The sequence below is a fragment of the Limanda limanda genome, chromosome 2 (genome assembly GCF_963576545.1).
Source record: "Limanda limanda chromosome 2, fLimLim1.1, whole genome shotgun sequence".
Lineage (NCBI taxonomy): Eukaryota > Metazoa > Chordata > Actinopteri > Pleuronectiformes > Pleuronectidae > Limanda > Limanda limanda.
Window position 1 is genome coordinate 30,207,529 of NC_083637.1, and position 25,266 is coordinate 30,232,794.

General features: G+C 40.1%; 1 protein-coding gene across 1 annotated transcript in view; it reads right to left on the reverse strand.

The window, feature by feature from the left end:
* The window catches only part of LOC133019231 (VPS10 domain-containing receptor SorCS1), a 151,670-nt gene that overhangs the window by 32,130 nt on the left and 94,274 nt on the right, over positions 1-25,266 (reverse strand). The window contains exons 4-8 of the mRNA XM_061085637.1: positions 15,814-15,972; positions 5,250-5,323; positions 1,819-1,883; positions 402-520; positions 115-204 (exon numbers count right to left, since the gene is read on the reverse strand). Coding sequence (XP_060941620.1) covers positions 115-204; positions 402-520; positions 1,819-1,883; positions 5,250-5,323; positions 15,814-15,972 — 507 coding nt within the window. The remainder of the gene's footprint in view (positions 1-114; positions 205-401; positions 521-1,818; positions 1,884-5,249; positions 5,324-15,813; positions 15,973-25,266) is intronic.

Below are 25,266 nucleotides of genomic sequence, written 5' to 3' on the forward strand. Positions count from 1 at the left end.
TCTCATGTATGCTTGGTGACAGATGATGAGATACGGACTCTGACCAAATATCAGTTAATTATTCTCCAATCCGTTCATTTTGATGTGATGTTAAGGTGCAGATATGTTACTTACCTGTGGTAGGGTGTACTTGGGCAGCTTCATCGGGGTAAAGACGTCTCTTTTGGCAGACACGTAGTAGATTGGCCTCCCCGCAGTCGATACCTTAAGGTGATGAAGGCGTCGAGTGCAAACATTTGGAGAGACGGGTACGAATAAAGTCACCACAGGGACACATAAAACTTCACTTACAGCACCTGTCTAACAATGACCTTGAAAAATGTCTTGCAAAAAATCCTCACACTTCGTAGCTCGTACACTGTAACAATGTTTTTCACTGAGTAAACTGGCCAATTACCCACCTGGACAAACACATACTCATCTTGCACCACCAGAGAATTGGGGTCAATGTAGCCTGGGAATGGTTTGCCCTTGTTGGCATCGGTGCAGTTCTGCAGCTTGCAGGTGACATACAGTGCATCTGTTCCCACACAAACACACACACACACAAAGACACACACAAGCACACATGTCAAGCCATGGCTTCTGCAATGTTATTAGCCAATGAAGAAAGGCAGCCTTCACCCAGAGCCAAGCGGCCTCCTTAGGCTTCCTACATTACTCGTGTCAATAAAGTGGTCCCAGTAAGGGAGGAACCGGGCGGAGGGGAAGACAGATGACCACAGAGGCCAATTGCTTTCTTTGCCTTCAATCGCCGCGCTGGGAGAGAGCTGTCCCCACGGGTTAGCCTCTGCCAAAAAAGTGTTGGCTTCCTCCATGCGCACATGATCAATAGTGATAGTCTCTGGCTATGCAACTGTAACATCTGACACAACTAATGTTTGCTGTGTGTGTTTGCATGGCTGTCTCTGTCTATTGTGATGGCCTCAAAGAGGATGTTCTCACAGAAAGATGGCAACGATACTTTGAGAGCTTTTTGAAAAATGAGTGAACTGAAAAAGGATGTGGTAGTTATTGAGTATTAAAAGGGCACTCCATCAGCTTTGCGTTGCACTAATGTTAAGTGAACAGGCCCACAGGAGGCTGACTGAAACAGGAAGGGCTTAAATCGCTGCAGCAGGATCTTTTCGGTCCAACTTCATAACTGTTGACTCTAATTTCTCATAATGCACGAGATCCAAATTACCACCTAATGACATCATCTTCCCCTTAAGAAATCACATTATACATTATACTATAAAATATACACTATGTTAGTAAAGTGCTTTTTACAGTCACTCTCCCAAGACTATAAACTGTTTAAAAGGATGGATATCCCCTTAAAAAAATGATTTTTAAAGTTTATTAAATGTATTGCAAATATCTGATTTGTTTATACATTACTTAAAAGGCTCAATCTTAAATGGCTCGGACAGAATACTCTTTATAATAAATCGGAGGAATTATGGGGACAAAAAAAAATGGACAATGTACTTTTTTCGAAAGATTCTGACATCAGATGTCGTAAGGCAATTAAGTCAAATTCTATATATCAACCTACAATATCCCAGTGTTCATTGTAATTCAGGAGAATAAGTGACATTTCTTGGCCACTGAGCTAAATCACTTGCTTTTAAAAGCATTCTAATATATGCATTACTTTTCTCTCCATTGTCATTGTGTGTCCCCAGACTTGGCCATTTGCGTTGTCCCTTTGCATTACCCTTCAGCAGAATTGTCCACACAACTCCTGGTTTCTTTCTACTTTAGGACAATGCTCAGGGTACAGTACAAAGACAGCAGAAAATGGAGACCTGAACTCGGAATTCAATTACTCACGTCCTTCAGAGATGCTGGTTTCCAGGTGAATTAGGCCCGGCTCTTTGTCAAGACCCATTTTCGACCTGAAAGGAGGACAAATGTGTTTCAGGAACATCACTGCTGGTCTTTTGCTGTTGGGCAGGTGCTGCCTACCGTGGATGATGTCTGACCTGAGCGATTGCATGCTGCAAAGTCAGACAAATGTATAGCTGCAGCGTGGGTAGGACAAGTGCTGTGACTGTTCTAGTAAACATCAGCAAGCAATTGGCAGCATAAATTACCACATCTATGTCTTCAATATCATTGGCAGTTTAAAGTGCAAGGAGAAGAAAGACCTCAGGTTTACAGAGTGATCTAAATGTTCCGAGGCCCCAGAAGGTCCTTTCCCCGCATAGAAATAGAAGACATCATTAGAAGAGGAAAAGCCATTGATTTTCTCGCTACAGTCGGGATGCCCGCAGTTGGAATAGCATATAATCAATACGGCATTAAATATGTATTAAAAAGACTGGGGGATCAGAGGAGAAGCAAAGGCAGAACACACATGGAGGTGGGAGAGAGACAGGGAGGTGGAGAGAAAGAGAGAGAGAATGTGTGGACAGGTAGCACAGACATAAATAGGGACAGAAATAAAAGGGGTCTGTGTGAGAGGAATGAGAAGCAGACACAGTGAGAGATAGAGACCACCATAGCCTCTAATCATTATACTTATCGGTAGTATTGGGGATTTCCCAGATGAAACACAACAGTGAATATGATGGCCTACTTATCCAATTTTACATTTACATTTTTTCCTGAAAAAAACATTCAGGTACATAAGAGCAGTGTGAGGCAGACAGAGACAAAGTCTTTGAGTTAGCGGAGCTGTCCGGTTTGTTTAAGCTTGGGAGGCAAACCTCAGCTTTTAAGTCGCTGTGCCTCCAGTGGTGTCTCTGTGTGACACTGGTTTGGGCAGCTGTGTGGTCTCTGTGGAGACTTGGCATGGGAACAGGTGGGAAAACAACAGCACTTGGAAGTGAGATGGAGCTGATGCCTTGCGAAATATCACACACAGGCAGCTGCACATGTTTTTTGAAGGGATATGCATTGTCACATGTTTAGCAGAACGTTTTATGACTGCACACAATAAGCTCACAAATTGATTAGCTGAACGTGGGGAAATGCAGAGCACCGTTTGTTCCAATTCACACCGACCGGCGCTGTGTGGCTTAGCACCGCTCAGGTCGACCAAATAATACGCTTACACTCTTCATCTTCCTTACATGTTTGGTGGCCACATGTGCAGCAGACGTAAGCTCCCTCTGCAGCCTCATTATCAGGGCTTCCACCACACCTACCGCACAGTGTGCGTCCTAAAATAGATCTCTGACAGCTTCTGCAGCATCAGCCCTCCAGGCTCCCTTCACTCCTGGCTGGCCAGCTTGTTCCTACCCTGACAGTTCCTCCGCAGTTTGCTGAGACAAAAGCTTTTTGTCTTATGTTAGAAACAATGTAGGGGGCAGACACCACTGGGTTAGAAAGCACCTGTGTGGTGGTGAAACTGTTTAGCTGAGGAAAGTATGGAAGACCAGGTCAAAGTGATGGTGAATGTATTAACTAAAGATATGCATGCGTCTGAAAGAATAGGATGACAACAAATAAAGAGAGCAGTATGTCATCATTTGGGTTTAAAGGCTTTGCTGAGGTGGAACAAATTATTTACACCATGTAAAAAGGAGACCAATGCTAAGACTTAACTGAAGACTCATTTTGAAGCTTCCCTCTATAGCTGAACACTGTCAGTCAAATAAAGTTACTGTCTGCCACAGAGGAAGATCAGGCATGTCAGACACATGAATAATGAAAATCTTAAAAACCTCTCTGGCTCATCAACTCATCACTCTGTGGAGCAGAATGACTTAGTCTGTCCAGGACATACACAGCGTCATAGCTGCTCTTCACTTGGAATATGTATTCAACATTAGCTTTAGCTATAGTTTCCAGGCAGTTACTGTTTTTCTTCTTAGGAACAAATCAAAAGTGCATCAATTGCATGAAATACATTGTTGATGACAAATAGACACACTGGAGCTTTAAATTGTCAGGAACTGGTCTCAGTAGTTTTCCAGACATCTCGAACTGACCAAATCCAGAAAGGCAAATACATCAGTACAATGTGACTGACAAATTAATCTGTTTTATATTGAATATTAATTAGCATCACTTGGAATGTGTCTGCTGTTCCAATACATTTGCTTGACTGCTGCCTTTTTACTATGCTCTCTGTATAAAGGGGGACATTATTATGAAGGCCTCTTTCTGTATCATTTCTGTGTCTGGAGAATGCTATCTGTAGTTTTGATTGGTTCAAGAAGACCAGGAGAGAAGTGAGTTCTCTCTCGATTATTCTCCTGCTATTGAGTAAAAGCTATAGTCGTTAAACGTAGGTGAAATACCAGCCGGTTCAAAAGCTATTTGAGAAAAAAAAAATCAACGCTTGTTTCCGAATTAATGGGATTATTCTATAAAAATTAAAAATTAAAAACTGTTCAAGTTTTTCTGAATCAACCAAATGGCCTTTAATCCCAAGATAATGTCCTACCTCTGTAGTTTGATCGAGTTTGACTTTGGTTAGGTTTGAGACATTGAGAGGCACTTGTGTTTTAGTTAAAATTGAGGAAATTGGTCTGTTGGCTTTGTTCAGGAACCTCAGGACTACGGGATTGTAACTTGCAGAAAGCTAAGCCAGAAGAGATACAGAAGGACAGATAGATGGATGGATGAATAGATGAATAAATAGATAGATAGATAAATAGATAGATAGAAATATAGATAGATAGATAGATAGATAGATAGATAGATAGATAGATAGATAGATAGATAGATAGATAGATAGATAGATAGATAGATAGATAGATAGATAGATAGATAGATAGATAGATAGATAGATAGATAGATAGATAGATAGATAGATAGATAGATAGATAGATAGATAGATAGATAGATAGATAGATAGATAGATAGATAGATAGATAGATAGATAGATAGATAGATAGATAGATAGATAGATAGATAGATAGATAGATAGATAGATAGATAGACTTTATTGTCAGTCCCAATGATCCTTTTGCAGGGCTCAACAATACACACATAATTCACAATGGAAAAAAACACAGTTTAGATATTCAAACACAGTTAAAATATTTAGTAATGTTATGCATGTGGCTGATGCAACTATCTGACTAAGTTGGAGCTAAATAGTTCAAGTTAATGACAAACTTTTTACAAGGGCTTGTTTATTCAAAAAACAACAACTACAACAAAAAAACAGGGAGCAAAACCTTATTGCATAATTTTATAAAATTTTAATCGAAAGAACAATTTTCTTGGGCAAGCCACCAATACACACTTCAGGTGAATTGTGTGTGTGCTACTTCAAAATGTAACCATGTCCAGACCTGTGTACTCACCAGTAGAAGCGGTTCGGAGCCACTCTCTCATGCACCAGTTGCCACCTCCTCCCAAACTCCACTGAGCTGTAGAGCTGCAGAAAGACAAGCAGGCATCACTGAGTTGTTATTCACATAGCATCTTAACAGCCGATCAAATTTACAATTCTGTGCAACACAAGCTGCCTTACTATCAAATGCTCTGTTTGCCTTTTAAAAGGCACTTGGGTTTGCTTTCACACATTGACTCAGTATCTCAATCATCCTTCAAACAGCTGCAGAGAAACAATGACAGGGAGATCAGCTCTCTCACAGGGTCTCACAGGCACACACACACAAACGGTTGTGCTACTTCATTTGTAAGAACACTAGACGACCTCAACCGTATCAATGGAACTCATATATAACCCAAATGATACCTAATTCCAAACTGAACCTTCAAGCCAAGTCTTATCGCTCAAACAGTCCACTAAATAAGGCGAGGGCTGGCCAAAATGTCCTCAGAGGCTTTGTCAAAGGGCAGTTTTGGATATATGGAGTTGCATTAATATCCTAGAGACTTCCTGGACCCTAATCCTCTGGCCATAACCCCTTGCCTGTCCCTTCCCTGAACCTTTATCCAGGGGCAAGCAGCTCATCGAGAGCACCAGGTGACCTGAGGCTGCTTCTGACCTGAATCTTCAGCAGTAAACTTGACCAGTGCAGATATAACATGCAGTAGTTGGAAGACTTCTTTCAACACCTCATATGTGCACCGCAGCTTTCGCACTGCTGCTGCTGCCAACCCTGTCTTTTTCCACTGAGTTTGCCTTCGATAATTGTCATCAATAATAGCCTATAATAAACATGTATTATAATTATTATTATTATTAATAATAATAATCAGCATCCATTGTTAATTTAAAGGACAAGATAGAAAGAGAGCAGAGTTTCCATTTTCTCCTGTAATAACATATTATATTTTTTATATTTAAAGTTTTTTTATTTTTTTTCATATCTAAAAAAAATGTATATTTGTTGGTAAGCAGTACATATTTTTAGTTTTTAACCTGAAAAACCGAGATCCCCCAGGATGAACAGAGCAGCCATATTTACAACTTGTTCCACTGTCACATCAACAAAAATGAATAAACCACAATATTAGCAGTCCGATGGTTGATATGAATTACTTGGGTAGAGACATATTCCCAGCTGCTGTTAATGACCCTAACCTCAACCAGTAATCCAAAAATCAACAACTGGCGATACAGCTTTGTCCCCAGTTGCCTGTAGTCTGAATTTGTACCCCCAATAGCCCACACCCGTTGCACACACACACACACACACACACGTACTTACAGGTTGTATATTTAAAATTGGATCCTAAATTGGATTTGAATTTACGTCAGATTCAAACACAGACGAATATGCACGACACTTACAGTATGGTTAAAAAATTGTATGGCTTTTTCGTACAAATATTCATTATTGCAGAGGCCCACAGGGGCATACACAATAAAAAACAGGTTAATAATGGAACTGTAAAGAAATATGTGCAGGATGCCGGGTTCCCTGAACTAAAGAAATGTGTCTGCGGCTGTAACAAGCCTGTGAATGGGAGGGGGAGAGGGAGAGGGGATCCACAGCGTGGCGGGTGGTCTCAATACAGCCATTGTTCACTCGTCAATAAATCACTGGATTGCTCATATTCTACCTCAGTGCACAGAAAGGGCAGAGGCAGCATGTGAAAACTCTGTGTGATGGAACTACAGTAATTGTCCACACACATAAGAACCTGCATGTGACTTAATTTGTTCCCACAATTGTTCCATTGAGGTTCCGCAGGTCCTCATTTCAGCTGATTTAAGCTCAAATCTGAGAAGAGAATTAATAAAGTCAAGTATCTGAGCCTTCTACCTCTTCCTTTGTATAAAACTACTTTCAGACATGCGCTGAGAGTATAAAGAGAAACTCTGGACCTTCTGAAAAGTAACTGTAAAAAAAAACGAAATAAAAACAAATGTTTCAGGATGAAAAAGCGGAGACCCAATAACTAAAGACCACATATGTTAAAAGACCAAGGAACATGAATTGGGACATGGCTTGCAATTAAGACAGTGACTGAATTGGACAGTGCATCTTCTCTAACAAGTAACTGCTTTACACTGTAGTGTCTTAATGTTTTTCATCAACATTATTTTGCGTTTGGTTGCCCTGATTGGCTGTGGGTATGTTGTGAGACATAAGCCCCTTGGAAATCAAGGATCAACTGAGAGGTTCCACACCTATTCGCTGCTTTCATTAACTGTGTGTCTGGATGCAGCAGCCAAACGTTTTCAGCAGAAACAGCTTTTAGAAGGTTAGGACATCTGACATGCTGAGCCTCACATGCACAAAAGTCATGTAATGGTGACCAATGACAAAACATGGTTATTTTTACTAAAACAAAACTACAATTTTAGTTAGTCACAATTTTAACCGAAGTGGTTTTGTTAGTACATTTCATTTGTTTGCTCTCCATCATGCACAACCATCACTGACCCCACTGCAGTTAAATACACTTCATTCATTCAACAAATAAAATGCCTCTTATATTATCTTTCCATTATCCACACTGTTTATCATTTGAAGGTAGCAGTGCCGCTGACATTGGGAGAGAGGCGGGGTTCACCCTTGACTGTCGCCGGCATATCCAACCAGGATCTGAACAGGGGACCTTCTTGCAGTCAGCCATAACATGCAATGTCTTGCAGTATACTTTCAATGAAACATATTTTCTAGTAGAATAAGTTAAAACTGACAAATTTTTTATAAATTAACATGTGGCAACTCTTAAAGTGCTGCATCAAGACAAATTGTAATTTCGCCTCATATATTCTGCTGCTGTGTAAATGAACCCCATCGACTGAGGGAAGCGCTTATTGAAACTCCTTTGTCTCCAAACACACCTGCATTCTCTGACTCATCTGTTTACTCTGTAGCTTACAGCTGGAATTTAAAAAAAGCGTAGAACTTCTTCAGTTGTTTCGTGCTGGACTTTTTCCATTTAAGGCATGAGCAGCCATGCATAGAGTGTCAACAAGCATTTAATAGCAGATAAGAAAAAAGGGACACTGTTTGTTTATATTAATTTATTTTTCTAATTGTATTTATTTACTTTCTTCTGAAGGGCAAAGTGTTGGCCTGCATTTAAAAGCTGCTCATGAGATCACATCCCAGACAGACACTGGTATCAAATCAATAAATCCCCTGTTTCGAGTGTTAGAATCACAAACAGCACTGTTTCAGGATTGTGGCGTGGGGCTGCTGCCCTTTTACATTCGGCAAAAGATGATGGAAAACTGTTATTAAAACTCAATGATGGTATGCAGCCATGAGGAATCCTATTAGTAAACCTATTCCATTGATAAAACCTACATAATGCATATGGCTGAACGACTTTGAGAAAAGCAATGAAGAGGCTTTTGTTTTGTTTTTATAGCATCACAATAGTTTTTTTTGCATTGGTATTACATGTTAGTAACAACCAGAAGTCATGGGCTCATAGACTTGAATTACTGCTTTCCTTTATTTGACTGCCCATTATTGCCTAAGCACAAATCAATTAATGATTTAACATTTCCCCACACCTTTGAGGATGACAGTAAAAAACAGTGAAGTGTGACATTATTGCAGTCCTGACGTGAGGCGTAGCAAATATATTTTCATTTGACGGGTTTGCTTCATTGGATTGTTCCACAACGGTCATTCACGCACTATTCATCTATTCATTGTGACTATTGCATCTGGTTTATGTGTATTCTCGTGTCAAGCAGAGAGTGAACAACCCCACAGGTGATGAGAATTCCATGACTCCCATGCCAAGCTGTGCTAAGCAGATGCAAGCTGGAGGGGGTTAGCCTGGGAGGTATAGGGTGAGGGGAGGGGGAGGAGGGTTGCAGGAAATCACTTTGACTAATTATCCTCCCACCGCAAGTTAGTTTGTAGCCAAGCATGTGACAGTGTAGAGGTGGAGAGCAGCAGAAGGGGGTGGGGCGGGTCGGAGCAGCCTCCACAACCTCAAAAGGTCTCTCAATCAACAAATGCAGCAGCACTGCCAAAAGGAGGCCAGGAAATTGAAAGAGAAGCAGTTTTGTGGCAGAGACGATGCATGTGAGGCTGGACACTGGTGAGGGGAGGGGGTGGGTGAGGAGGGGAGTGGAGTGAGCAAGTCGGCACCTGCCACATAGGAGTGCACAGAGGGAGTGACCGAAGAACAAAGAACTGTGGTTTGATATAGTCCTAACAAATATGTTACAATGCATCACGTGGACATGTGCAGAGTTAGGGCCCCTTTGAACTGTGCATACATGGACAAATCCTTTATTTTAGCAGTCACAAGGGAACAGGAATTAACCCCAGATAGGTCAGCTGTGTTTTCACCCCTGAATGCTGGTGATTGTTGGTTGGTTTGTTGGTTGGTTTGCTTGATTTAGGGTTAGGGTTAGACGCAAGGGTGGAATGTTGGTCAAGATAGAACCCATTACATTTTCAAGGAATATTTTCTTACTTACTTTTACTTTGTGTTTTCTGACATTCTAATCAATTTCACAGGAAATAATAAATGGATCTTGATGAACAAATAAATAAAATCAGCCATTTGTAGGGGACTGATATCTATGACTGTGTGCAAATTATTTGAAGTTAAGGTGAACTGTTGGGCATTGACAGCGGAATGCACTCTGCTCTATTCACATGTTTTATTTATTATCATGATATTTATAATTAATGATAATGAATGAATGCTTAATCTAAAGAAGCTGCAGAGTTTGCGTCTAATCATATTGGTTGCAAATGTAAATGCATAACTACAATAGCCTATATCACATATGATATCATTACTACCTTATTACCATGGAATACTTTGCCATGCAAAAGCTATAGGTTGTATCTATATGATGCAGCTATAAATGCAGAGTTATTTTCAGATTTCTTTGTCACTTCTTAATTTTGTTACTTGTCAAATGACATATGATGGGGAATCATTTCCTGTTCAATATGAGCTATATATTCCCTCTCCTTGCAGAGATATCCTGCTTCCGGCGGAGGTAACCATTAATAGCTAAACTGTTGCGGACAAGTAAATACTTGTCTATTTGGAAAAAGCAAAGCCACATTGGTCCAACGTGGTCCACGTTTTTACTGTCATCATTCAAAAAAACTAAACTGCATTGTGCATATCATGTTTTGTAAACTTATAATTTACCCTGACCTCTTTTAAAAATAGCTCAGAAGTTTGAGTGTTGTGTTCCATCAGTGAACCCAAGCCCGGAGCCTGAAATTATACACATATACAGTACATAATTACCCTCAAAGTATTATTTAGGTGCTGGCAAAATGAATGATCATTCTAAAAAACAAGAGCAATGTGTTTGTTGGGGGATAGGTTATTGGAGACTTGTAAGAGTGAATGTTTGTGAACTGTTGTGAATCGTATCTTGTCTTTGCATTTACTTTGTATGCATGTCTTACGATCTGTTAAGAGTGTACTCCACTCACACTATGATTATTATGGATAATTGATGGATGGGTGGAACAGGCAAGTCGTCCATCAACCAAGTACAAGAGGCTAACACGCAGTCTGTTGCCTAACTTTGGTACATTAACAAATCTGATGAGCCCCATGCGCTCTATTTCCTCTGGAGTGCAATCTACAGATGGAGACTCAAGTTTAGTCCGGTGGAGTTAGAAAAAGGCGTTGTGTTACTGAGCATGTGCAAATACAGCTCTGTAAGCCCTGAGGGGGAAAACGGGTCAGCCACCAGCCGCACTGCTGGTAGATACAGGTGTATCTTTGCACACTAGTGATGGGAAGTTCGGATCATTTTACCGACTCGGGTCTTTGAATCTCGTTCAGTAAAATGAACGAATCTTTTTTCGAGTCATTTGTTCATTTCAACGGAGGGGGGGGGGGAGAAATTTTTCCTGCATTAAAATAATGAATCATGACAGTTTGGATGATTTGAAATGGTCATTTATTATCACACTAGCATTTAATTATCACGGCAAACAATTATGCTGCACTGAACTGTAAGTAAAGTACAAAAAAGTTAAAATAACGAAACCTGTAATTATTACTTGTGAACGAATATCATTCACTTCTTACTAAACCTAGTCACGCGACATGAACGAGGTAAACAAATCCTTTCTGTTTCCTCTTCTGAGCCTATGCAGGTCACGTGAAAAATGATCCAAAGATCGGTATCCGAAGACCCAGTTAAAATGAACAAATCGTTTCTGTTTTCTCTAGCTAAAATGATCCAAAGACTCGTACCCGGCAGATGAACTAATCGTTCACCTCCCGACCGTGTCTTCGGATCAATGTTTCGTTCTTCTGCCAACAGAGTCTTTGGATCCTTTTTCACGTGACCTGCCGATGCGCGGCCACAAGAAAATGAATGAATCTCTCTTTGAGAGGAATCGTTTCTCCCGAGTCCTTGTAAGGATTCGTTCAAAATGAACACATCACTATTGCCCACACAGTAACTCAAGTACCTTTGTCAATATAGTGGCTGCCGGTTGGTTTGGTAAGATATGAAAGCCGTGTGGGCCTTTGTTGATGCCGGACTGTCAGTGCAAATATGTGGCTATACATCCTGAAGGCACCACATGTCAGTGTCGAACAAATATGAACTGGACTGGGCAGAAGGGATTGGTAGAAAAGATAATTTTAATCCTAGGGATTGGTCTCCATATATATATAAGCCATATCCACAAATCTTTTAATACATAATATGCTGATGATGACTTCAAACACTTAAACACCATCAGATCGTTGGTTAAAGCTTATTATGTAAGAGTGGTTCGGAATGTCAGACCCTTATTTACTCAGTAAATAGTAAGTTATGACAGCCATTTGGAAATTAATTCTAAAACAGGTTTAAAAGACAAGCAAACAATGAATTAAAAATGTGATCTTTGATTATGGGTTTCAGGCAAGGTGCATGTGTGCATAAGAAGGATCATACTCCCTTCACAAGGGAATAGTGATATTCATTCCAGAAAGGAACAACTCAAAGGTAAAGATACACACACACACACAGTCTGTACCACAACACATCTACACCTCTCCTCAGCAAAGAAGAATGCCTTCATTATTCATCACAACTGAAACATTAGACCCAAATGGGCTGAGCTGAAAGAAAAAGCATTTTATTAATGCAAACAGCCATTTTAAAATGCCTATAAATTGCACCTCTCTCGTCTTTCTCTCTCTGTCTCACTAGTTCTCACATAAAACTCTCCCAACCCACACGCTGCCTATTATATTAGATGATTATTTATTCAATAACCACTTGCACTGTCTCCAAGCTCTGGCAGGATAATTCTGAAGGTGTAGCTTACAATAAGAGAATTATACATTTTATTTATAAAACCAAAACCATGTGTTTCTGTGATACCTAAATATAAACAGGTTTTCCTATAAAAATATATATATATATTTCACCTTAATTCTTGAATGTTAAATGGCTGAACCCAAGCAGCTGCACAAAGCAATTAAATGTACATTTGTAATTGGATTTGTTATATATATATATTATTATATAATATATAAATTAGGGCTGGGCAAGTTAACTCGTTATAATCGAGTTAACTCATCACTTTATTTAACGCAGACAATTATTTTATCGCGCATTAACGCAGTTTTTATTATTTATTTTACTATTGTGAAAGTTAGGCTTTTATTTTGTGAAAGTCTGTTGCTGACTGCTGCGGAACCGGAAAAGGAAAGAATTGGCGATAAACAATCATGGTGCGGGGTACGGAGCTTTTAAATGGCCATTATCAATTTAAAGTTCTTCCAGACTATGTTAGATGCAGGGAGGAGTGTAGATAAACAAAGGCAAGAGAAGCTAACAGCTGCCATAGCGACGTGGATAGCTACAGACTGCAGGCCGACTCGTGTTGTAGAAGACGTCGGTCTGAGAAACATTTTGAGAATCGCAACAAATGACTGCAGGTATGAGATGCCCTCAAAAAGCACCATCACACGAAGAATACACGAGTTGTATGAAAAAGAGAGGACTGCGAAAGCGACAACTTTACAACGTGCACCCGCTGTTGCTCTCACTGGCGACTACAGGACATCACTCGGTAACCACAATCACATCGGAGTTACAGTGCATTATATTGATGAGAAGTGGGCGCTGCATTCACATGCTCTGACTGTGATGAAAACAGAGGAGAGACATTATGCTGAAGCGTGCGCGGGACACTTTACTGACGTTGCACAGCAGTGGAATGTGTCAAATAAAGTGTGTTTGTTTTGATAACATTGTTTAAGTTGAGATTTACACAAAGTATTTATTTTATTTAACTGCTACTATATAACAATGCTGATGTTAAGTGTTTGTTTGCACAACAAGTGTTATGGCACTTTAGTTCATATGGCAGTACATTTAAACTAACAGTGTCAAGTTCTAGGAATTGACAAACTGCACTGAAAGTGTTTTCTGGTGTCTCACTCTAACAGGGACATTTGGTACTAGACTGGTTATGCTGCTCCCTGAAGAAAGTAAAATGGTTCTGCTGTTACCTCAGAAATTGCCTGTTTTAATGATATGATTGTGGCTCAGGATTTTGTGGCCAGTTTTTTTTCTTTTTCATAACGAACAGGATAACATTAATGACCTGGCAGTGGCATTGAGCTTTAATTTTGTATTTGCTTTGATAACATTGTTTAAGTTGAGATTTACACTGAATATTTTATTTAACTGCTACTGTATTATAACGCTGATGTTAAAAGTGTTTGCACAACAAATGCTATGGCACTTTCGTTCATATGGCAGAACCTTAAAAATAAAGTGCGCTATACACTACTTTTGAATTCATTATTGTTTTTTGATTATACAAATCCGATTAATCGTGATTAATCAGGGAAATCATGCGATTAATCGCGATTAAAACTTTTAATCGTTGCCCAGCTCTAATATAAGTATAATATAGTTAACTGTCATACAGTTGTAAGTGCAACAGATTTGGTCTACACTACTGATGATAAATGATAGGTGCCCTGTGAGTTGAAAAGTTCATGCACCTGACTCAAACAGAATTGGGACATGCTCAAAAAGATATTATGCACATCTGTAAAAAATCCACTTGTGCTTTCAAAACCACTCAATCACTAACAAAATGCATCATTGCTAGTCTAGCTTCATTTCAAGTGTAACGGGCCATTCGCACATGCAGATTCAAAAGCCTCGGACTGCAGCTGCTGTTCATTGTCAATGATACCTTGCTCTGCAGGTCTGGAACCTCCCTGCTGAGCTCGACAGATTAAAGGTCCTGCTATTAACACAGAATCATCCAATCACAAGTTGACATCAGTAAGTGTGAAAGTACCCAAGATGTATTGAGGACGTATTCAGGATTTAGTTGTTGAGCTGTGCCCAGCGCATTGAGTCCCTCACCTTGCTTCACTCGTACTGTCACACACATAAATACACACACTCCACTTGCTACTACTCAACAAAAAGAGGCCAAATTATCCAGGATAAATGTGCTGCCATCTTGAAATGTCTATTATGCAGCAGTGATAGTGGAGAGAAGCCACAATATCTGAGTCCCTCAAATACAACAATCTGAACTCTATCTGAACTGTCAATCAGGACGGCTCGCCCACTTTTCAGGCATAGCTACCTGACAGAAACCATGTTGGAAAAAAATGAATTGACGTGTACCTTTCTAGTTTGCCCCATATCCCACCTTGAAGCTTCCCACCAGGGGGGGGAATCAAGGCAGCTGACATACCGTCAATCTTTATATTAAGTCATTGGTGAAGTCAGACGGACTAAAGATAGCATCATTGGGTCTTTGCAACAGAAATTAAATGATTGTATGTGAGATACAACCAATGGTCACTGTATATACATATGGAGATGGATTGCCAGCTGTGAACTTACAAATTGAGAGGTGAAGATCACTCAAGACAGACACTACCAGGTCTGAGCAGGTCCAAAAACATACAGCTACACTATAGGTCCAACATTTTTAAATCTTATGCAAATATCCTCGAGTCAATCACGATATTATTGGTTCTAGTGGATGCACATAGTTCATAAGTCCACCATGCAAATTAACTTTTAGAAAATTGTACCATATAACAATCGGTGTTAGGAGGTCAGAATTATGATGTACTGATTAAAAAACACAATTTAACTTTGTCATAATCTTGAACTAACTTTGACTTAAAATGTATTATTTTTGAACTGATAAAGAATTGTGATACAGAAAGTCAAACTTTAAAATCTGGAAGTGCAGATTTTGACTTCTGAAAATCCGAACGTTTCATCTCTTTTGCTCTATCTGGTGAACACAGAGTTCTGAATCAGTGGATTTGGAACTACCTGAATTATACAACCTTGCTTATCCACCTTCCTCTCAAATGAACTTCATGAACTCTGACTGTGTGCTTTGAGCCAAATTCATTTGTAATAGGATCTCACATTTATCCAAGTCGCTCAGGGGCAAGGCATCCCCAGATTGTTGTTGCTTATCCGACTCAACACTCAGCTTATTTGAAACCTTAAACAACCCAGCCCTCAACTCGTCTGGCTTGTTCTCTTACCTTTTGGTCGTGGCTGTATGCAAGAATCCAGTCCTCCTGATCAGGATGGAAGAGCAGGCTGAGGATGTAAAAGTTGAGTCGGTACTTCTGGTAGGTTGCTCCTTCATCAGAGCTGATTAGGAGACTGCTCTCGACTTCCGGATCGGTTAGCAGCATGATCTGGAGACAGCAGGGGAACAGATACGGGTCAGAGTTAGCGGGTTTCAAACAGAGCAAATCAGCGTAACAAAAAATAAAACACAGGGAAACAATGACAAACAAAAGGAAGAGGGTGCTGAAATATTTGAACATCCAAATATTCTATCATTTAAACTGCAGGAGTGTGAGACTATTTTACTTTGATTGTGCAGAGTTGTAGTTTAATATATCTATTGTTTCTTATTTCTCACATGTATGCACCTCACCCACGTGTGTATGTGTGTGTGTGTGTGTGTGTGTGTGTGTGTGTGTGTGTGTGTGTGTGTGTGTGTGTGTGTGTGCGTGCGTGCGTGTATGTGTGTGAGAGAGAGAGAGAGAGAGAGAGAGAGAGAGAGAGAGAGAGGGGGAGATAAGTCAATCAAGCCTGATTACCATATGTGTGATATAAAGTGCATTATTGCTGTGGCTGCTGATTAGCGGGTAAAAACGCTTGAAGCTTAAATGTGTGTATTTCTTTGTTTGGCGTAAGCACCATGACTGTGTGTGTCCAGTCAATTCCGTTTCTGCCGTCTGCCTCTGTCTCCACTCTCGCTTCCCATACTCAGTCAGGCCTGGAAAGCACTAATTTCCCATGAGCTTCTTTCTTTTATTAAACGTCCAACATTTTTTGCCAAATTCTGGCACGGTCCCCAGAAATAAAAATCACAAAGATATCCCCAGATAATATCAGATGCAAACATAATTAAATAAGTGGACTTCAAGACAGGCACTCTCATCATTAGAAGAGTGTACAGTAGCAGAGAGTTACCTGTCCTACTGTAACACATTTATGGGTGTATGAATCGACTGCAGGTATCAGTGTGAGCCTGTGAGTGATACTGGATTACACGTGAGCTTATGATTTTGTATGTCTATAAGTGGTACCTGGCAGATACCGCCCGATGTAACCCTTGTTAAAGTGGCATTGTCCAACAACTTGAATTCCAACGTACAGGTCTTTAGTGGTCAGCTAACATCCCTGGTCAGGATTTGTCCTAAGTGTTCACATCCCAGAGGATCTCACCCAGACTTATAACTACACGAGTGGTATGGAAACCCCAGCGGTGTCTGTATTTCTTGTGAAGGCAGAGGGAATTTGGCATGCCAATCAAATTCCTCTAGAGATGCACAGTGGAGAGTTTTCTGGTATGGAACTCAGAAATTGTAAGGGCAATGGGCAGATACAAATAATGCCGGATTTAGATACGCGAGAGCAAGTCTGGTTGAGGAAGTAATGAGAGCATAGAGAGAAAGAGAGCGAAACTGACGTGAGATCAGGGAGTGGTGGCAATTTGCAAACCTCCAATAAACCCCAACAGAAGAAGAGTTAGAAAAGATTAAAGTGACAACATAGCAATTCCCAGTAATGACATGAGTGTGGCTATGTTTTGCAAAAGTCAAGGCTCGACACAGTGTTTTTGATACAAAATAAAAAGCTGGCCAAGGCCACATGTTGGGGAGCCGAGGAAAACGCCCACTCAATCATTGAATACGTTGAAACACTGATGAGAGCGTGAACTCATGCAGGAGTAGCAGCTAACACCAGTACTGGAGAGGATGAACCCTCCAAGGACTATGAGACATTAACTGAGCCTTCATCAACATCGTCTGTTGATTAATTAGCTCATTGGATTAAGTTTATTTTGGAGATTTGTATGTTTCCGTGTCTGGTTGACATTAACAGAATTATTTACGAATTCAACATTCAGCCACTGGTTGCCTCCAGCAATAAAATGCATATGTGAGATTTTTTTGTCCTAAAACTTAGTATCAAACCAATGGCATGTGCATTAGATGATATTTACAGGGGGATATTAAACAACACCCACCCAGCAAGCCCCACAGTGGACAACGTAAGTGTTACACCAACAGAAAGAGAGATGTAATGCCTAAAAGGTGCTGTTGGGTATGAGATTCCAGGCATCAGGAGCAGTATGGGTTCAAATCTCAACTGTATCCAAACCCTAGTCTTAACAAGCTGCATCACAGTCTGACTTGGCAGCTGCACAGTGCCGCGCCGCAGGGCTCTACAGCAGGTGGTAAGAGCAGCACATAACGCCAGGGGAAGAGCCTCACCAACACTGAGCATCTACCAGACCAGACCGACCAGCAGGGGCCGTAACATCATTAAAGACTTTATCTGCCCACAACTTGACCTATTCACACTTCTAAGATGCTACATGAGTGCAGCAGCACATACCAGACAAAGGGACAGCTTCAAATCACAGGCCATCAGAGAATCCCAGGAAAATGTGACAAGTTAAGTTTAAAAAATATCACTGATAATGACACTAAGATAAAGTCACAAAAATTAAGCAATGAATACGTATCCATAATTCGCCTGGTTTTTACAGAATAATATTGATGCAACAGCAGAAAGAGAAAAAACAAATCTGTATAACACTAACATTTTCTAATTTGCCAGTTTAGAAATTGGTTATTTACCAAGTGTGTCACTTGGTAAATTAGAGGCCACTAAGCTGTGCCTGAGTCCAGTATTTTCTGTTATGCCTCTGTTGCAAACAGGTCGATAAAAGTTCTTATGCAAGTGCAGAGGCAGTACTGTGCCTGCAACACACACACACACACACACACACACACACACACACACACACACACACACACACACACACAGTGACTTACATCTGGTTCAGAGATGCCCTTTGGCATGACAATCTCTGTGTGCGCATTATGTCGGCAGACATCAGAGTGAATGAGAATACACACTGCTCTCATAGTCAATATCCTTATCAGTATGCCACCGTATTGCAAAGTGTTTCTAGTCCCTCATGTTAGTGAGTCATTTGTCAGCACTCACTTTGGTAACTGCAGCCCTGGTGGGCAGACCCACTAACACCAGTTCATCAATCACCGAAGTCAGGTATAATGCCACATACGTGCGCCACATGCTGACCAATCCAATCAAAAGCACTCAAACGCTGTCTGAACTACAAATCCCAATTAACGCTTTGTTCATGCCCCGACACTGCTGCACAGCTGGAATACTAGACAACTTTATAATTGCCTGATGTCTTTCTAGTAAGTGGGGGATTTAGTTCTATAATTTAGAAATCTTACACAAAAGTGTACACCTCAAAAAGTGTACACACTTGTACACACTTCTACACATCAGCATATGGAAATCAATACACCCTGGTGATATGTGTAAATCCTATATTGAGATTGAAGATTATGGAGATTGTTTGACACATTCATTCTTTACCCTTTAGTTATCAACAAATATGAGAAAAGTCCAGAGGACATCTCCCAAAACAAAACAGATTCAGCGTAATGTTTCAGGAAAAAATAATGTGAATATATGGGAGCTTTGCATTGTTTGTACTCGATCCCTGCCGTCACTCTATGCAGCTTCACTGCATTCGATCCCCTTAAATTCAATCAAGCCATGTTTTTCAAGAGCCATGAATTATTCCCTGGAAAACCAGATAGAAATAACGAAAGATGCCCGATCAAGCAATGTTAAAAAAACTGAAATATCCTGATCAAGGTTGACTGAGGTAATGACTGTATACAGTTAGGGGTGCAACAATTAATCGACATTCAGAATAGTCGTTAGTTGCAGCCCTATATACAGTAAAGATGGACAACATGACAGCAGCCAAAAGTCAAGGGAAAACATCTCAATCACCCTGTATAACATCTATCTCATCCATGTTAGCAGACTGAACATGGACCACAATACACGTCAAATAAATCTTTCCCAACGACGGTTTCTGTTATTTTAGTTTGTCATTACAGATATATGTTGTGTTTATGTTTCTGGTCAATTTGGTTTTCATTAGTTATCTGATGCTATAAAAACTGGAATAGACGTCATAATTGATTGCCGAGATTAATATGGGGGCGTGTTTATTGGTGGACCTCGATACCACCGCTCCATTGCCTGATTACAAATGAGTAGACTTTAGACAAAGTAAAACAAATTAGAGTTGGCTGTGGCCACAACTTTCCCTTTTTCCCTTTGTGAGTTGTGCTTTTGTGTGTCATGGACACAGCCTACCTTGCTTAACAATCGTCTCTACAGCTGTCTGCAACCCCAGCTCACCTCCCTCTCACCACCAGATTGTTCTGCTTGCTCTGATGTATCCACTCTCCCAGCCGCTCAATAGTTTCCCAGTGTTGAGCAATTCCCTAGTGCTATTTCTTCTGCCTCTCACAAAAGTGCCAGTTCTCTAGGCTCGACATTCAGCTCGCAGCGCCACAAATGCATTCACCTTCCATACTACGCCAGACCAGACAAACACCCCACTGCCTGCCTGCCCTAACATTGGACTTAGATTCCTGTGGAACAGACATGTGACTTGAAATGAGTGCTATGGGTACTCAATGCTGGATCTACAGGTTATTTGCTAAGACATTAGTCATAAACCTTTCGCAGCTGGTTTTGCGGTTTATTTTATCATCCACATGAAAACAGCTTTTTCAGTCATTAAAACACAGTCTTTCACATATGCCTTCCAAAGTGCAGAATTTCAAAAACTAGGGTTTCTGTGTATTCAAAGTGTTCATGTAAAAGAACAAGAGAAGCTATACGCCAGTTTCTCTGTATTTGGTTAGCACTGTTAAGTCTAATTATAAGTTTGCAGCTAAATTTAGCATCACTGCAGCATTCATCACCAGCATGAACAGGCATTCCCTTCCCAGAATTATCAATCAAATAGATTTGTATAGCCCAAATTCACAAATCAAAATTTTCTCATAGAGATTTAACAAGATGTGACATCCTCTGTAAGGAAAGACTACAAAAAAAATATTTTAACATGGTAAAAAGAACATAAAAACCTTAGAGAGAGCCACATGTGTGGGATCCCTCTCCCAGGACGGACAGAAGTGCAATAGATGTCAAGTGTAAAGGAGAACATCAGCAAGATAAGGGTTTTAGCAGCATTGATTAGAATTAACATTTTGAAGCATAACTAAAGGTCAATGAATTGATGGATTATTGTCAGTAATGGTGGAGTATCTTGGAATTACTTGGAGCGAAGCGTTTTTCTCTGGTATTTGACAGATTGTTGAGATTTGATCGCGACCTACTGTTCTGCTAGGCTTTTTTGAGTGTGTTTGCTGTTTTGTTCTCATCTGGACGGGAAAGCTCATGTAGACAAAGATTTTTGGATAAAGAGAGGACGAAAAAAAAAGCTACAGTCGTGGGGACAAAGCATAAGAGAGATTGTCGTGTACTCACTAGAGTAAATTACTTTAGCATGTGTTTAAATAGAGTGACAGGCTTACTTTGGTGACTCAGACAGTCTCCGAGAGTCTTTCAGTTGTTTATTTAAGTAGGTATTTCCTTCTTTGGAAGGAACTTTGAACCAGGGAGTAACCTCTGTTCAGCAAATGGTTAGAGGTGAAGGGACAAACGTTGACCAGTGTATTCTCATCTTCATGTACTAAACACGTCCTTATTAGGAGGCCTTAGGTGAGATGACATGTTACCCAAAGTCGTGGGTGGAACTAACCTCTCTATATAATGTGTGTTTGACCATGGCCTGTCAGACTTCACCATTTGGCTGTGTGATTTCTCCGAGTTCTAGAGCTTGTCTTGACCTGTACTACTTTGTGTAATAAACATTGTTATACTTGTAAGTACTGGGTCCGCGGTCCTTTTCCTTCATCATCAACTTCTACAACAACCACATCAACCTCTCGGCTGACCAGAATACACTTCAAGATAAGGAAAACAAAATTGAGATTGGGAAACGGAATTTGACAAAACAATGTAAAATCAAGGTTATCTTCACATTCCTTTTCTATGTTTAAAATTCTCTGCTCCATCCACTGCCACTGACATGATTAAAATAACTGTAGGAAGCTATTGACTCGATGTTGCGTCAAGATTTGGGTCCACAACATGTCTTTTTTTGCTGTTGTTTTTGCCATTAGAGATGCTTTAAAGTACAGTTGACGCAATATCGCGCTTTGCTTCATCTTTTCAATGGGATGATTTTGCACTATGCCACATTGAGCAGCCCCTGCAAAAATAATACTCGGTATACTATAGTATTTATAAATTTAACTTTAAGTCCAGCTCCTATATATTCAGTCTTCTGATATGGAATTGCTAACTAATGATTTCAATGGTTTATTGATAAAACTGAATGCAGTACTTCTTTCTGCGTCGGTCAGCTGCTGCCTGTCCTCACTTGGGTGCTGCTCCTGTGCCTTAGTTTGTGTTGTTGTGTGCACGTGGCTTACGGTTACGTCCTCTAACTCCAACTCATCCACGCCTCATCCCTCATCACCCAACCAAAGCCCTCCTCTCCTGCTGTTCATAATGAGCAGTTCATTCATCAAGACCCAGACAGATTGTTGTTCTGTATCGTGGTACAAACGTTTATCCTACTCCTGCCTTTCTGAAAGACCTCTTTGAAAGTTCTGTATCTGACTGTGCACCTGAATACTTATCAGAATGTGCTGTGACCTGTGGAGGATCAGGTTCCTATACTCTGTTCCTACCTCACTTAATCAGCGCACATACAACATTTTGGATTACATTAAATCTTTGAAAATCACTGTCTCCACTCCTGTGTTCTGCCCATGAGTCTACCAGTTAACTTGAATCCTCACGTGAAATCTAAACAACCTGTTTCAGAATAAAATTATAAATTGTGATTTGTGACCAAAGGGGAAAAAAAGTAAAAACACCCCCTTTTGAATAAATTGAAAAGTCAGGCCAGTATCCTGAACCTGACAAAAGTAGGTAAGTTGATTAGTAAAGAATCCACATTCTTTTTGCCTACTTTGTGGAACAGTAGACATTGTGTGTTTGTGTGTTTGTGTGTGTGTGTGTGTGTGGCTGTTAGAGAGAGAGAGAGAGAGAGAGAGAGAGAGAGAGAGAGAGAGAGAGAGAGAGAGAGAGAGAGAGAGAGAGAGAGAGAGAGAGAGACTGTAAATTATTAGGCCAAAAAGGTTGAAAATGACAAAGGTTAATGAAGCGTGAATGTGCCGGCTGGAGGACATTTAAGATATGTGAATGGAATTCATTTCGCCGCCGTAGTACCATAAATACTCAGAGATATGGAATTAATGAAATTAGCTTCATATTTTCCATTTCACACAGTCACCAGGTAATTGGATTGTGATTCCTCTCTATAAATCTATGCCTAATTTCCCACAGTTCTCTGAAACAAATAGATTTTTTGTTACTGTCAGACTTAAAGCGGGTACATATTGGAAAAGTGTTCAAAAAAGGAACAAAGAAAAGAGCTTATGATTTATTCTCTCTGAGGCAAGTCAATGCTCAAGCTCTACAGTGACAGCAACTTAACTCGAAATGATTTAATACAAGTTAATACATTGGCTTCACCCGATTCATGTTTGTTTTGATTTTTGAGCAAAAAAACAACTCGTAAACAAAGAATTATCCACCTGAGGTTAACTGGGATTGACAGAACCAGCAGGCACCCGGGAGCCAGACGCTATCTTGTATTTGAAATCAATTTTACATGACAGAGCACAGCTAGGGCTGGGACAGTGAGGGGGTCAAGGCTACATATTAAGTGAGAAGCACTTTCTTCATGTTTGTCGCAGCTGCTGTCTGCATGAGAACACATGTGAAGAGTATATTTCCCAACACTTTTAACCAGGCAGGAGTTATTTAACCAATAGTTTAATAAATGTCAGTCATAAACATTTGGATGGATATATGAACTAAACAGCTGCTGTTTGTCAATCCTTTTGCCTCTGACAAAAAATTGTAATGAGGCAAGAATTGAGAGAACACTCAAATTATCAGTTCGCCAACAAAGACAGAATGGAAATTTGAAATCTTGGGGGCAACTTGAAAAATTATCACAATCAGCTGTGATGCCTGTCAACATGTTGTTGTCCTGAGTGCTGAGTGCTCAGGAGCCATGGCTCACAGGCATTGTGACTTGTGTTGTCCCGTGGCAAGACTGTGTGTAGTTATAACTAATTTCTTAGAGTGGACGAAAGTGACTGAATCTGTGACTTGAGGCATGAAGTGAGGGGGGTCAACTTACCAACTGTTAATAATCACGTATCCCTTGTGGTGTCTATCACATTTTAATGTATTGAGGTTTACACACCTGTCTCAATGTGAGGATGAGTGAAGAATCATATTCTTGTGTGCCCAAGCCTTGTCACAAAGTTGAAAAACAGACCAAAAAAATCAAAATGGTATCAACACTGAAGGTAAGTGATTCATGAATCAATCAACTGTCTGATCTGTCTACGACAAAGACGAACACACCTACAGTGTGACAAAAGCAGCCGTGTGAGTTCTGCTTCAGGACCAAAGAAACCACTCAAACAGCATGCATAATTAAGCAGCACAATTATGGAGGAAGTGATTAGCCACATTTGTATACTAGAGCAGGCTGAACATGTTTCATCTCATGTGGAAAATTAAAGTTTATCCCAAACAATTATAAATCTAAAAAGGGGAGAAGGAAAATTGTGAGAGATTGCAGAACAAAGATTTTGATGAGGAGTGAGCTGAACACAAATGCATGGACACGCCTTGTGCTAGATTACAGCTATTGCATTATGTGAAAATGTACAAGGATTGTCTTAATTATAGTCTGTAGCTATTTAAAGCTGGATGACACCTTGACATCCGAAATACGAACGCTACCTTCTTGATCAGAGGATTGAGTTACAATAGCAAGGTCCTGACGCACCCTGCGCTCAACCAAATTACCAAATAAGATCAACCTTACATGGTATCATTTGAAAACAATATTTTGACGTGTACTTCGAGTTTTGAGTTTGGTCCAAACCCCTTCCGGTAACATGTTTGGTTCCTGTTTCCCAACATTCAACCTTCATTTACTTTTACATGTGATGCAAGGGCAGTCCCGCAGCATTTGATTCATGGATCAGAGACAGATTTCCCCTGCTCAAAGCACCACTTAAATTACCATTTAAGTAATATTCCCCACATTAACTGCAATTACATTTTTACAACCTTCTGGTTAAGGGACGACCTGCACTACCTCTTGCCACAGCCACCCTTCTTCACTATCTAGGTGTCTCTTTGTTTTACGGGATATTTGAATTTCCTCGCGGGATGAATGAAATATCTATCTATCTATCTATCTATCTATCTATCTATCTATCTATCTATCTATCTATCTATCTATCTATCTATCTATCTATCTATCTATCTATCTATCTATCTATCTATCTATCTATCTATCTATCTATCTATCTATCTATCTATCTATCTATCTATCTATCTATCTATCTATCTATCTATCTATCTATCTATCTATCTATCTATCTATCTATCTA